The 12,879-nt window shown below is 46.2% G+C and overlaps 2 protein-coding genes across 4 annotated transcripts in view; one reads left to right on the top strand and one right to left on the bottom strand.

Moving 5' to 3' along the window:
• The window catches only part of LOC119403507 (RUN and FYVE domain-containing protein 2), an 80,830-nt gene extending 77,550 nt beyond the window's left edge, over positions 1-3,280 (bottom strand). The window contains exon 1 of one of the 2 annotated variants that reach the window (XM_037670447.1): positions 3,061-3,280. In XM_037670447.1, the coding sequence (XP_037526375.1) occupies positions 3,061-3,244 (184 nt within the window). In that variant the 5' untranslated portion in view covers positions 3,245-3,280. Of the gene's footprint in view, positions 1-1,127; positions 1,351-3,060 lie in introns of those variants that run through there. The other variant, XM_037670439.2, reaches the window with a different exon arrangement.
• A 205-nt stretch (positions 3,281-3,485) lies between these two features.
• LOC119403493 (pancreatic triacylglycerol lipase) overlaps positions 3,486-12,879 on the top strand; it is a 45,449-nt gene continuing 36,055 nt past the window's right edge. Inside the window, exons 1-2 of one of the 2 annotated variants that reach the window (XM_037670432.2) lie at positions 3,486-3,582; positions 4,001-4,115. In XM_037670432.2, the coding sequence (XP_037526360.1) occupies positions 4,047-4,115 (69 nt within the window). In that variant the 5' untranslated portion in view covers positions 3,486-3,582; positions 4,001-4,046. Of the gene's footprint in view, positions 3,583-3,973; positions 4,116-12,879 lie in introns of those variants that run through there. The other variant, XM_037670427.2, reaches the window with a different exon arrangement.

Here is a 12,879-nt window from a genome sequence, read left to right as displayed (position 1 = left end):
GAAGCAGTGATAAAAGGGATGTGTTGAACTAAATGACTTTCCTTTGCTGATGCAGAATGATACAAAAGTCAGTGTATATTGATGTTCACATGGTGTAAATACTTCCTTAAACTTTGTGGAACTTACAAGCATGCATTCATAAAACTCAAGATGCCAGCTGCAGTGTTTAGATGGAAATAACTAAGGCCTGGTAGCATTAACGTTAAATATATCAGTCTCTCTCAAGCCATAGGATAAAGAATCAAGAAATTTAACCCGCATTCTTGTTTTTGTTTTCTGTCTTATGATCACATATCAACACGAGCAGCCTTTGACATTTTAGTCATGGAATTACTTTTCCAAACAGGATCCGGATCCGACACATGCACATATATTACATCTTATCAAATGGGCACAATCTAACCACTTGTAGATGCACCATATTTAGCATACAGATTTAGCATTCACATAGGCACAACGAGCTGGTCTCATGCATAATGACTTATGAATCAGCAGGAGCTGAGAAGCATGCACAAACATATGTAAATGAGCTAGCCAAGGTGGATGTCATGCTTACTACTGACAGCAAGCCTAATCAAGTCAAACGATATCCAATGTTAAAGTAATTGACTGACCAATTGAACTGGCTTATTTTTTCCTAATTTCAGTTCAAGCCCTCCTTTTTTGCTTTTTCTTATTTACATCTTCGCTTTTTTAAAACTCATTACACATGGACATTACACATGGCACATGGGAATGGACACCTAACAAATAATCCGCCTATACCGTCTGAAAACACTCACAAGCGACAGAAAATGCAGCCATATAAAAGACATAATAAAAACGACATTTCGTCAACAAAAACAAATGAAAAGGAAATAAGCCAACTAGGTGTGTGTTGTTGGAAGACACCATATGACAAAAAGCTTGCACGTATCGTCACATGCGTGCCGACCGATCACATCGTCACGACACAATTAACGCTTGTAAATTAAGGAACTGCTGGCGGCAAAAACAGTTCGATGCAGATAAACGAAACTAATGATGCCGGATAACTTGACACAACGCCGGAACAAAAGCAGCAACTGCTATCGACTTTCCTACCTGCCATTTTGAATTTCCAACAACCGCGTAGGAAGCAAGGATACGATAGCTCGGCGCTCTCGGGATGGTCTTCGCCGAGCGGGCTACGAGTGTCCGCGGCGCTTCGCGAAGTCGGCATATACACAACGATCGCAGCCCTCGTTCAAGGAGCGTACGGGTGAGCGGCAGCTCTCAGAACTACCAACATGGCCCCTCCTTTCTGATACAGCATGGAAACCTCCGATGGCGCAAAAGAAAGCAGCCAAAAACGGGAGTGAAGGGAAGAAGCGGGAGAAGACATCGATCGGGTCGCGCTGCTACGTAGGCGCCGCGAGTCTGCGCGCGAAACAGCTGAGCGACCATAATGTCGATGAAGCGAGATTACGGGCACGACACCGTACTCGTCTCTCTTTTGTAGTCATTCAATAACAACAGAATGCTCACTGCTGTAAACAAGTCAATAGCGAACATCGCTGCGTCTAGCGACGCCACACGTACTACATGTGCCATATCGACAGTAGAGCAACGTCCGTCTGATAAACGACAAGGCCAACACAACCGCGATCACAACACCACTAGCAGTACTAAAATACACGTAAACCCCAAGTGATTTACGATGGAAAAGAAAACAGTTTCAACAGCACAATTCCCTCTAAAAAAAGAGATGAAAGGAAATCATGACAGCGCTAACAGCATCTGTACAGCAAGTAGGTGCGTGCCGCACTTGAAAGCAGCAATACTTGCTTTAGTCAGGTATGAATCAACACTTTTCCTTACACGAAAAGAAAGAGACAAAGACGTGACAGTACACAGATATTATCCGTGAGGACCAACCTAACATTGCACATCGATCTCTGAAATATACTGTTAACATGCAGATGGCTTAATGATGGCATGATCAGGTATGAATTAGCGGCACCGATAAACGTTAGATCACACGAGACGCTTGCATAAATTTGGTTTTGCGATAGGCAGTTTCATAAAAGCACGAAATATAAAAAGAAGACTATGGTAAGCTATCATGAGCATTCAATTTATGCGCGTGGTGTCACAGAACACCAGTCTGTAACATCACGCCACAATACACGACTTTCAATGTGCCGCTAAATTCCTTAAATTCAGTACCAGGTAACTTTCAACGGCTTAACGTACACACGATAAATACAGTCAGAAGAAACAAGGTAAAAGGTAGCCCATCGCAACATGCAATATCTTTTTTTTTTTTCATGCAATTTTGGGAACATGTTTCAAAAGAAGGGGTGACTCTATGAACAAGTAATTACAAGTGCAACACACGTCAAAACCTCATTTACAGAAGGAAGCTAAATTGTCCGCGATTTACGAAGTGCGGAAGGCAGAATTTATAGCACAAGCAGTTGCATATGGTGCGCACTCTCACAGGCTTCGTATATTTTGTTGCCTTCCGCATTCTCTAAATCATTGTGATTGACAGTAGCATTCAATAGTAATCTAAAACTAATAAGAAATTTCTCTCACACAAGCAAACGTGCATATGAAATATGAATGAAAGCGACATATCTAGTACCATGCGCAATGTAAACAAATGTAGTACTTCGTACACAGCATGACAACAGATCATACGCCATTCGCGCATTTGAATGCTCGAACATCGTTTCGTGCCGCAGTGGCAGAGAACCAGATCGCTAAAAAAAAAAAAAAAAAAAAAAACATTTGGAATGACGAAAGTAAACAAATGATAAAAACGACGATGCGTATCATACCATCATACTCCGCACGGCACTATGGACAGCACTTCAGAGAAAACACCCACCAAGTTTGCAGCTCATCAGAACCGCGGCTAATACTTGCTTTCTATTAGCCGCAATTCATTGTGTACGCACGTGATCTTTACACGATAGTAAGTGCAATGAAATTCTTGCTTCAAAACACAACACAAATATTCCTCACTCTACATCTCCGCAAATAACGCAAGCTGAAACTGAAGGCCCCATTCCGATATATGGAAGAAGGACTTACTTGGTCGATAGTACTTCTCGCGGCGGCTGTAATCCGCTGACAACAAAAAAATTGGATGTCTTTCGCTAGCAAACGTCTGGCTGCCGGCACTGATTACGGGCGTGGTACTGGTAGATCTGTCACCTTTCAAAATATTAGTTTTTTCACCAGTATCAACAAAGCTGGTCACTGTAGAAGCCGCCATGACAGTTGTGGATTGATTTGGCTCGGCTGCCTTGGCTTTGGTAACAAAGTGTTTTTTTTTTTTAGAAACTAGAACCGAAACTTATAAAGGCACAATTGGAACATTTTGCACATTATTTTATTTCGCGTTTCACGTGTTTAAGAAGTAGCATCTAGAAATGCTTAGCAAAATGAGAGATTTATTCTGCCTAGTGAGTGCATGACCTAGAACGATGGAGACCCGATGGGCGACCGTGGTGGCTCCTGCTTGTTGTTTACCACAGATACCGCAGGCGTTCCTGGAATCCGACAAAGCCGTTATCGCCCATCTAGACACAGCCCACCGCTCCCACCTTAATGGTTAGCGCAGGTACCCACCCGTTGCTTTTCGTACTGCAAAAGGGCGAAGCGCAAACAACTCCGCAGGGAACCACCTCCAGTTTCGTTTGCGTTTCTAGTTGTATACTTATTTACAAGATATGTTTTGAACGTAGCAAGCTCTGTGCACTTCCGCAACGCGCAGAGAGAGAGGAAGAGACCAAGACTTTAATCAGTTTCAAGGATCGAATGTTTTCGACAAATACCGTCCCCCAGAGAGTTTTCTTCAGCTTTCAAGAGGTTGAACGCGCTCAGTCACTTCAAGTTCCTTGTGTAGGGAAGTATCTCCGTTGTGAAACAAGCTTGTGTCACGTATTTAGAACAAGAAAATGCGTGTATTTAGGTTAGACTACATTAATGTAGCTGTTTTTCTGTCTTCGGCTGTGTTCCTGCATTTCAGACAAGGAACGCTTGCTCAAGAAAGCAGCTTTGCCGAGGGAACGGTGATGGACTTCGAAGCGATTCGCGAAAACATCGAACATGCCATGAGCCAAGAGATGCCTCAAAAAGACAAGGTAAGATATGGGAGTATGAGTATGTCTTGCAGCTAAGGCAGGACTTTTCAGTAAATTAAATATCTCAAATAATATTTATGAATATAGTTGCTTCCACAGTTGCGGAGTAGAGTCGCGCCATTAATCGACTGCACGTGCCGCAACGCTTCCCGGTCCACCTACAATAAATACGTGATATACCCGACCAACATTCTGTTCTTCTGTTGTATGATAATAGAAAAGAACTCATGTGATATATAACCACCTAAAGCAGGAAAAAAAAAATGTAGGGTTTCAATGCACGCTGTGAAGGTAGTTGGCCAGTGAAGCTGTGGTATGAGCCCTGATCCGATAGACCAATGTGACGTAGCCTCGAACGATTGAGCAATGCACTACATGAAATGATTGAGAACAAGACAATGAAATTCAGTTTAACATCGTATTCACGCTGCGTTTCGAGAGTTTCCTTAAATTATTCATGGCCTTATTCCTACAGCGCTGTTACAGCACAAATGAAGTCGGATGCTAAGCGGGTTCTTCACATGCGAAACGTATGCAGCGAACAGTAGGCGCTTCGCGTTGTTCTCACACGCCTTATAATCTATCACGTGGTTTTGACACTTGTCTTGTGCTTTTCTTTATTGAAACGAATAATTCTAACGACGCCACCGGTGGAGGACATTGAGTAAAGAGGTAATGGTAGACGCGCTTCTTTATGTTGCTGGTTTTACGATCTTACATGTCACGGCTGATTGCTGTGGGGATAAAGTGAACGATACTAAGCATTGGCGTAACCAGAAGGGGTGAGGGGATCCCTTTCACCCTCGAAATTTTTCATTTTTGCATGTGTATATAATAATATGCACGTGCACATACAAACGCACGCACGGGTGGTTGTAACCCCCTCCCCCTCTCCAAAAAAAAAAAAAGAAATTCTGACTACGCCCCTGATACTAAGCCGGAGTTAATACTTTCGCCGAGAATGTGTAACTCTTATTTTGTATTAGCCAAGCGTTTAAAAGAGCTGAGGGAAATCATTTCATCTTGCATGCGTAATTTTCACGGGGATAGACACTTTTCGCTTCATTTCGTCGAATGGTTTTCTATCGACACACGCGAAAAAATCCCGGGATCCGAGTCATATGATATACTGCTTCGCTGTAAAACGCGTGGCGTGTAGTAAAGACACTGGTCGCGCGTAAACAAATGTTGGAACGCTGTCATAATTACTATCACGCTTAGTTTAGGCTGCAGTCGCACAGCAGGTACGATACTACATACATGCTGTATTGCTGCTGCGTAGTCAGGAATTGCTATTATTTGGCACCGTCCATACTACATTGATGCTATACGTTAGGCCACTGTCAGAAAGTGCTTTTAAGAGGGAGCTTTAGCTCGGGACCAACTCCGATGCCGCTTAATCAAATACATGTAAAACGCAGAAATACCGTTTCCTGAAAAGACTGCCGGGATGACTGGAATGAAATTGGATGAACTCGAGAGGGAAAGTTAAATTATAGTGACTATAGAAAGTAGAATTTTGATGCAAGGTCTGAATTTTTTTACAGAAATAAAAAAGAAAACCGTCATCTAAAAAAAAATAAAAGATTGAAGCAACGAGTTTATTACATTGTAACTCTGCATTAAAACGAATGCATATTGCAGTTCTACAAGTTGGATCCGTGAGAGCATCTACGGCGGCGAAATTTAATGTGTGAATTTACAGATTAACATATTACATGTGTAATTCACGAAGCTGAGACATCTTTCTTCATTGCCAATAGAGTTATACAGTCATAAAAAAACTGTATAGTTTCGTTATTGAAATATTGCTAGTTTTCACACATTTTATAAAATATATTGGCGACCTCAATAAAAGAACACATGGGCTTCGTAAGGACACTTTATTTAAAGATGCAGGAGTTAAGAAAAACGAATTTTTCGTTGACATGTATTTAGATAGGAGCCCCCATGCGAAAGCTTCTTAAAGGGGTCATGAACCACTTTTCCAAGTAATAATCTAATGACCTTAGTATCAGAGTTTACTGCCTCCCGAATCGATTGCCGCAAAAATTTCTCAAATCCGTGAAGAATCAGCGGAGTTACGGGGGTTTGGCGCACGCTCCCAGCGCTTTCTCTCTTCTCTCGTGCCGACGAGCGCACTCGAAGCTAGACAGGGAGGGATGACACGGGGGAAAGAAGTTACGTCAGTGCGCGTCATGAAACGCGATCGCTCTCCCGCTGTGATTCGCTTGCGCGAATGCGGCTACCGTGTACTGAGGAGTGCGGCGCCGGCAAGTGGCGGCAACCCGCGGCAAGAAGCGCATCTGATCCGAACGCCGCTCTCGATTTACGTCGGCTATCGGCCAATAAGCATGCTATGTCTCTTGCGACGTAAACTTCCAGACGCCCCGCCCACCGACGAGTGTGAGAACCGGCCTCTGTTTGAAAAGAGGGCGCCTGGGGAAACGGCAACTTCGCGCTCCGCTTGTGGCCTTTACGCGGCGCGCACGACTGTAGTATTTGGCAGAGCAGTTCATAGCCGTGCCAGCTTTCCGCAGGATGTGTTTTTTCAACAAGCCCAAGGGGTGCTTCATGACCCCTTTAAGATGCTGCCGAACTTCACGTCACGTTGCACAACGCGTTGCGTATACGTACGTACATAGGCGTGCGCAGGGTTCCCCATCAGGGGGGGGGGGCGAAGGTTCATCGCAGCGCCCCCCCCCACCCTACTAAGTTAATGTATAGGGCAGATTTTGCCCCCCCCCCCCCTCTTAAGTGACTAGAAGGGTCAATGTGCGGGGCAGATTTCGCGCCGCCCCTCCCCCCTCTTATGTGATCAGGGAGGGCGGCCGCCCCCCCCCCCCCCCTGTGCGCACGCCTATGCGTACGTACATGTTTACGGCATCGCCAAGCGTGAAAACATTTAGTCTGGTCTGCTGCCAATGTCGCTATAACGTAAAACTATTGCAATTTCTTTTCTGTTTTAAGTTCGCAACCACTGCTCCGTGATCGGTCGAAAGCTATCGCGTCATGCCCGCTGTACTGTGACGCGAAAGGCTAAAAACTGCGAAAACACCCCGTATTACAAGGATATGCGCAGACTGCTTATTCACTATTAGGTCGAAAAAGGGGGAATAAGTTATTTGTGATTGTGCACCGTTGTCGGGCCACATGTTAACACCGCCTGTCTGTCACGCGACGACACAAAGCCACAAAGCTGCGAAAACTCCTGACGTTAAAGTGACGCATAAACATTATAAGCAGCAGATCATTATGTAGAATAAAACTAAATCTTATCCACAACAGCCGGAGAGTGGCCCCATTACGAAAGCATTAGAAGATGGCTTCCCGCCGATCGTTCTGGTGCTTACTGCCACGGCCGGTCGGAGGCGCGCGCTCGCGAGCGAGCGCGCGAGCGCCTCCAGACCGGCCGTGTTACTGCTTCTATCGCCGCGAGATTAGGCTACAGGTGGCAGCACCGCCGCCGCGCCAGTGTGGATAGGCGGTCGTCGGCGCGTACGCAAACGCACACAACAGCGCTTTGTTGTGAGCGATTTGACCCAATTTCCGGCAAACAGAATGCGCTGACTGCAGCTTTCTGGTAATATGTGCGCTCTTCATTCCCGAATTCAAGCACGAAGCGCGCCGAACGTTACTATTACTTGTGAGAGAAGCGCATTCTGCCAACGAACGGGATTGCTCTCCTTCGGCAACAGTCGGCGTTTTCGCAATGGATGACGTTTTGTTGTTTTATTTGTACATGTTCAGCTTGTGTTCCACCTACTACGCACTGCTGTAGCGCGACTGAATTAAGTATTTACTTCTTCATCTGGATACCCCCCAACAAAAAGAAAGCCCGTATTCCTGCACGATGAGTTCAAATAGCACTTTGTGCACTGCGTGCTCAAATATTCATCCGGATTTCTTATTCAGTTCTCCAATGTAGAACATTTGATAGGTTTACTGAGGAAAGCTACGTGGCTGACAGCGCTTTAGCGCTACGGAGACGTTTAACACGCACACGCTTGTTTTTATTCCAGTAACAGTACACAAAGGTAACTTTACAGCACGGAACTTTCTTCGATTAATTACTTGCACGACAGGAATGGAACAAAGGCCCGGTTATTTCACGGGACCAAAGTACGTTTTTTCACGCGAATAATGTCCACTGCTTTCCGTCAATCTATTACAACGCAACAGAAACGTCCAAGATAATGTAAAGCAAAAAATCACAGCATATCCACGTGGTGAATGATGATGAGTGGGGCGAAGCGAACTCGCGCTGCAGCACGGCGATGGCATTGGCGCGAGCGTGGTCCTTCTTGATGGAAGATATTGTGACTAGATTGTTTGAGAACCACAATCTGTTGCACACACCGCAACTATGGCTGAAACTGTTATCAAGGAAGTCCCGCTGGAAGCATGCGTCGGCGCCTACGGGCAGAGCCCGCCTGATGCGTTTTGCAGCCACTTCACGTGCTCGCCTCGGGCTCTGCCTGCCGGTACGCGCGCTTTCTCGCCGCTGTCCTTCACATTTTGAAGATCCGATTCGCGCCGCAGCCGTGCAGCTTCGGCCTCGCGGGCTCGAACGGCGGGGTCTTCGCGCCGCAGCCGTGCAGCTTGTCGAGCAGCTTCGGCCTCGCGGGCTCGAACGGCGGGGTCTTCGCGCCGCAGCCGTGCAGCTTGTCGAGCAGCTTCGGCTTCGCGGGCTCGAACGGCGGAATCTGCTTCGCGGCGTCGACGTGCAGCTTCGGCCTCGCGGGCTCTCACCTCAGGATTCTGTCTGCGAGCGCGCGCTGCCGCCGCCTTCCGTGCCCTCCGTTCCGTAGCCTTGTCTTCCATCTGGCGACTCCGAGCTAAAGAGAAAGCGTGCCAAGAGGGAGCCTCATGGCGCGTTACTTCTGAAATATTGTCTTCGGGTGTCGTTGAAAACACGAGACGTAGTAAAGAAGAAAGAACGCCACACAAGCGAACACGCAAACGAGAGTGTTACTCGTCAACGTCGTCGTCTTGTTCTACTGCATACCAGAACGCGCGCAGTAAAGAAGAAAGAATGCTACACAGGCGAACACGCACGAGAGTCTCACTCGTCAACGTCGTCTTCTTCTTCTACTGCATGCCAGAACGCGCTCTTCTCACGAGCTAGAGGTGGCTACTACAACGCTACAAACAAACGGAGGATGGACAGACCCACGGCATAAGGAGCTTCGCCCCTAAAAACGATGTGGCTTCGCGTGAAATTACTGCGACATAAATGTAAAGTACGCCGCTTGGATTAATTTTGACCATCGGGGCTCTTCAAGCGTACCTTAATCGAAGTACGCGGGTGTTCTTGTATAAGTTTCGCCACATGTTAAAACTGCGCAAGTCAACTCAGTTTTGCGATTTCCGTACATTCCATTTTCTGTTCTTTTTAGGGGACAATTTAAGTACCTAAGTGTCAGACGTGACTTGACAGAAATATTTCTGTGTAATGGGACCAGGACCATAGACAACTAAAGCTCGTCGCGTAACCTATAAACGACTGTCCCGAAGTTATACACCTAACCACAACCCGCAAGTGCATGAGAGCCCCCTTTTTTTACCACTGAGCCGCTAAAAGGCTATATTCACATGAGATTTAATACTCCTCATCTTTAGGGCAACGCAAAGTGCACTTTGCAATGCGCTTGAACAACAGAGCGGCACCTACACTGATATAACTCTCGTGAACGGAGGGTACGACGACCACACACAGCACTCTTGACAAGTGCACTCACTGATCTTATTGCAGTACATATACAGCCGATCAAGGCCAAATGCTTCGTTACGTCGCGTTAGTCATACGTACGAGCGGTTAAAGTTGCACTAACGCAACGGAACAAACCGCCTTTTGAGGACCTGCATGACGTACGCGCACATGCAAACACAACGTGGCTAGCAGACGACGCATGGAGCAATCCACACTAGGCGCGGTTCAGTCAGAAGCCGCCAGGTGGCGACTCCGCTCGATCTCGCGGCCAAGAATGAATTTCATTTTGAAAACAGCGCAGCAACACGAGGACGAAGGAAGATACAACGGGACAGCGCCCGTCCCATTCTATCTCTCTTCGCGTCCTCATGTTGACGCAATGTTTTCGAAATGAATCCTATACAACACGCCAAAAAGCCTGTTCTACAAGAGAATTAATTTGTTTGCGCATAATAAATATTCTGCGTGGCATATTATATAACACTGTCGAGCCAACTCGGCACGTATACGACGTATTGATCTGCAAGCTCTTCTTCAGTGAGCATTCATTACACTTAAAGCCTTCAAAGGCGCAACGAGTCACTGCAAGATAAGCAAAGAAAAGCGGAGCAACGGAGACTCCGTAACAGCCGTCATCGCCCGGTGTTCCGTTTGCGCCCCTCAAGCTCGGCCCAACGAAAGCCTCCACATCGGCGTGTGCCTCGACCACGGTGCAAGAAATACTTTAGGTGAGCGAACGACGCGGAGGGAGCGCTTGTTGGAGAGAGGCGAATTATGTTCTCGTTTTCTGCGTGCCGAGAGATGGCGCGCCGGACTGGGGACCGTTAGGGTGCCTTGATGCCCGCGCGCTCCGCTGAGGGTGAGGACAGGCGCGTCGTCTGCTACGACCGCCGCCATTGCGAATCCCGCCGCAGCTCGGCAGCATGCGAAACGCCCTACACAAAGCGCTTGCGGTGCGCGGATACGTCCGGAAATAAGTGCACGCTAGTGAGCTTTCTCTTTTTCTTTTCTTTTTTGAAGCTTGGGCAGCTTTTATTGCTGCTGTTGCCTAAATGTTTATTAAGGAAGCACGTAATTCATGTAAGCTGACAGCCTGTGCATGTGTTATGCGCTAGAGGTGGACGTAGACTCTGTTATGTTGAAAACCAATCCTTTTCCTTATGCCGGAAACGACAAAGTCTAAAGCCTTACTTGATTTTCTAGTAAGTTCTGCATTCCAACTACATAAACAATCGTTTAAAGTATTTGTATACATGTCAGCAGCAGCAGCAGTATGTCTATCTGAACACACACAATTTAGTGTTGCGAAGCTACTTAAGCGCGATTAAGGTGGCTCATTTTGCTAAGTTTGCAAACAATTTACTCGTTTATTATAAATGGCATTAAACATATTGTACACAGAATAAAAGGCCGAGGGGCAGTATGGTGCGAAGATCCTGCTAAAATGAAACGAAAGCTTCTTATCATTATTATTGCCGACATTTCTCGCTCACAATTTGTAGCTGCTACTGTATCGGCACTCGAGTTGCACCTTGAGTCCTCATCAAAACGATGAATACGTTGCTGAGTAGTATGCCGTAAAACTTTGCATGCGCGCCGCATCAGTGTGCTTTCCTTCTTCTTTTTGTATCTGCAGTTTCTTTTTCTGTATCTGCAGGTTTTCTCGCATGCCCAATTACATGCACATATTATTGAGTGTTTCCAATACTGTTTTACACTTTGAGCGGCAGATGCACGGCGTCGTTTATTTCTCTTTTATTAATATTATTATCATCTGGAATTTTACTTGCATGATTACGAGGCACGCCGTAGTGGAGGGCTTCATGAATTTTGACCATCTGGTGTTCTTTAACCTGCACTGACATCGCACAGTACACGGGCCGGGCCTCTAGCATTTCGCCCCCTCCTAAATGCGACCGCCGCGGCCGGGATCGAACCCGTGACATTCGGGTCAGCAGCCGAGCTCCGTCACCACTATACCACCGTGGCGGACGTATTTTTTAAGGCGAAAGCCTTAAATGCCTCATCAAACACGAAATTTGGCCGTCGGCGTCCCGCCTCTACGGCTTTAGCGTACCACGACGTTGGGGACACGGGATGCAAGAAATCGTCACGTGATGACGTCACCATATGACGTCATCATGGCTGCACAAATTTTTGCCTGACGTTATATGATGCCGTTATCACATGACATCGTAGCTTGGTCAAAAGTGGGCAGATCACGGAGGCAGTGCAAAAGCAGGTGAGGTGCCTCCGATCTTGGAGGCAGTGCAAAACCGCGCTTTGTGCGCAAAAAACTGAGAATAAGAAGATGACTTTCACTTTCGAGCCGTATTAAGCGAACGCACAAGGGAGCCTGTGAGTTTTTATTTTATCAACTGGTTTTCCATGACGTACTCATTGTACAACTTGACTTCGTTTCTTGTATTTTTTACTGACATAACGTACACAATGCTTCCCCGTCTTCTTCTTGTTTTCATGCGTCTTCTTTGTATAGACGCTTCGCGAGAACTGTTTGTATACGCATTCCTGTTTGAGCCTTCAGGGCTTACATTATCAATAAATAAATTATGCTTGCTCAAAGAAATAAGATACTGAATGTGTGTGTGTGTGTGTGTGTGTGTGTGTGTGTGTGTGTGTGTGTGTGTGTGTGTGTGTGTGTGCGCGCGTTAATATCCAGTGTACAGGCCATTCATTTGTGCGCATTAATGCTGCGCTGACAGAAGCAATTACACAAATAAAATGCAAATTACACAATAAAACACAACTGCCACTAGTCAATTTTCAGTGATCGTAAATGAATAAAAAACAGGAACTGCGTAATTATTTAAAGGACCCCTGACACCGAATTTGGAAACTCGAGATGCTTGTGTTGTTTCATAGTCCTGCATGCGGGGGCACTTCTGACCGATTGTGAGTAACGAGCGTTGCCTTTAAGATATTTTAATTTGGTTTTAAAGTAAGCCTGAGTGCTCATCTGAATTTTGAACTCCTATCAACATAACCACTAGTATGACGTAGACGTAGGCCCCTTGTGACGTTGCAGAGGTA

The sequence above is a fragment of the Rhipicephalus sanguineus genome, chromosome 1 (genome assembly GCF_013339695.2).
Source record: "Rhipicephalus sanguineus isolate Rsan-2018 chromosome 1, BIME_Rsan_1.4, whole genome shotgun sequence".
Taxonomy (NCBI): Eukaryota; Metazoa; Arthropoda; class Arachnida; order Ixodida; family Ixodidae; genus Rhipicephalus; species Rhipicephalus sanguineus.
This window is presented reverse-complemented; position numbering and strand designations above follow the sequence as displayed.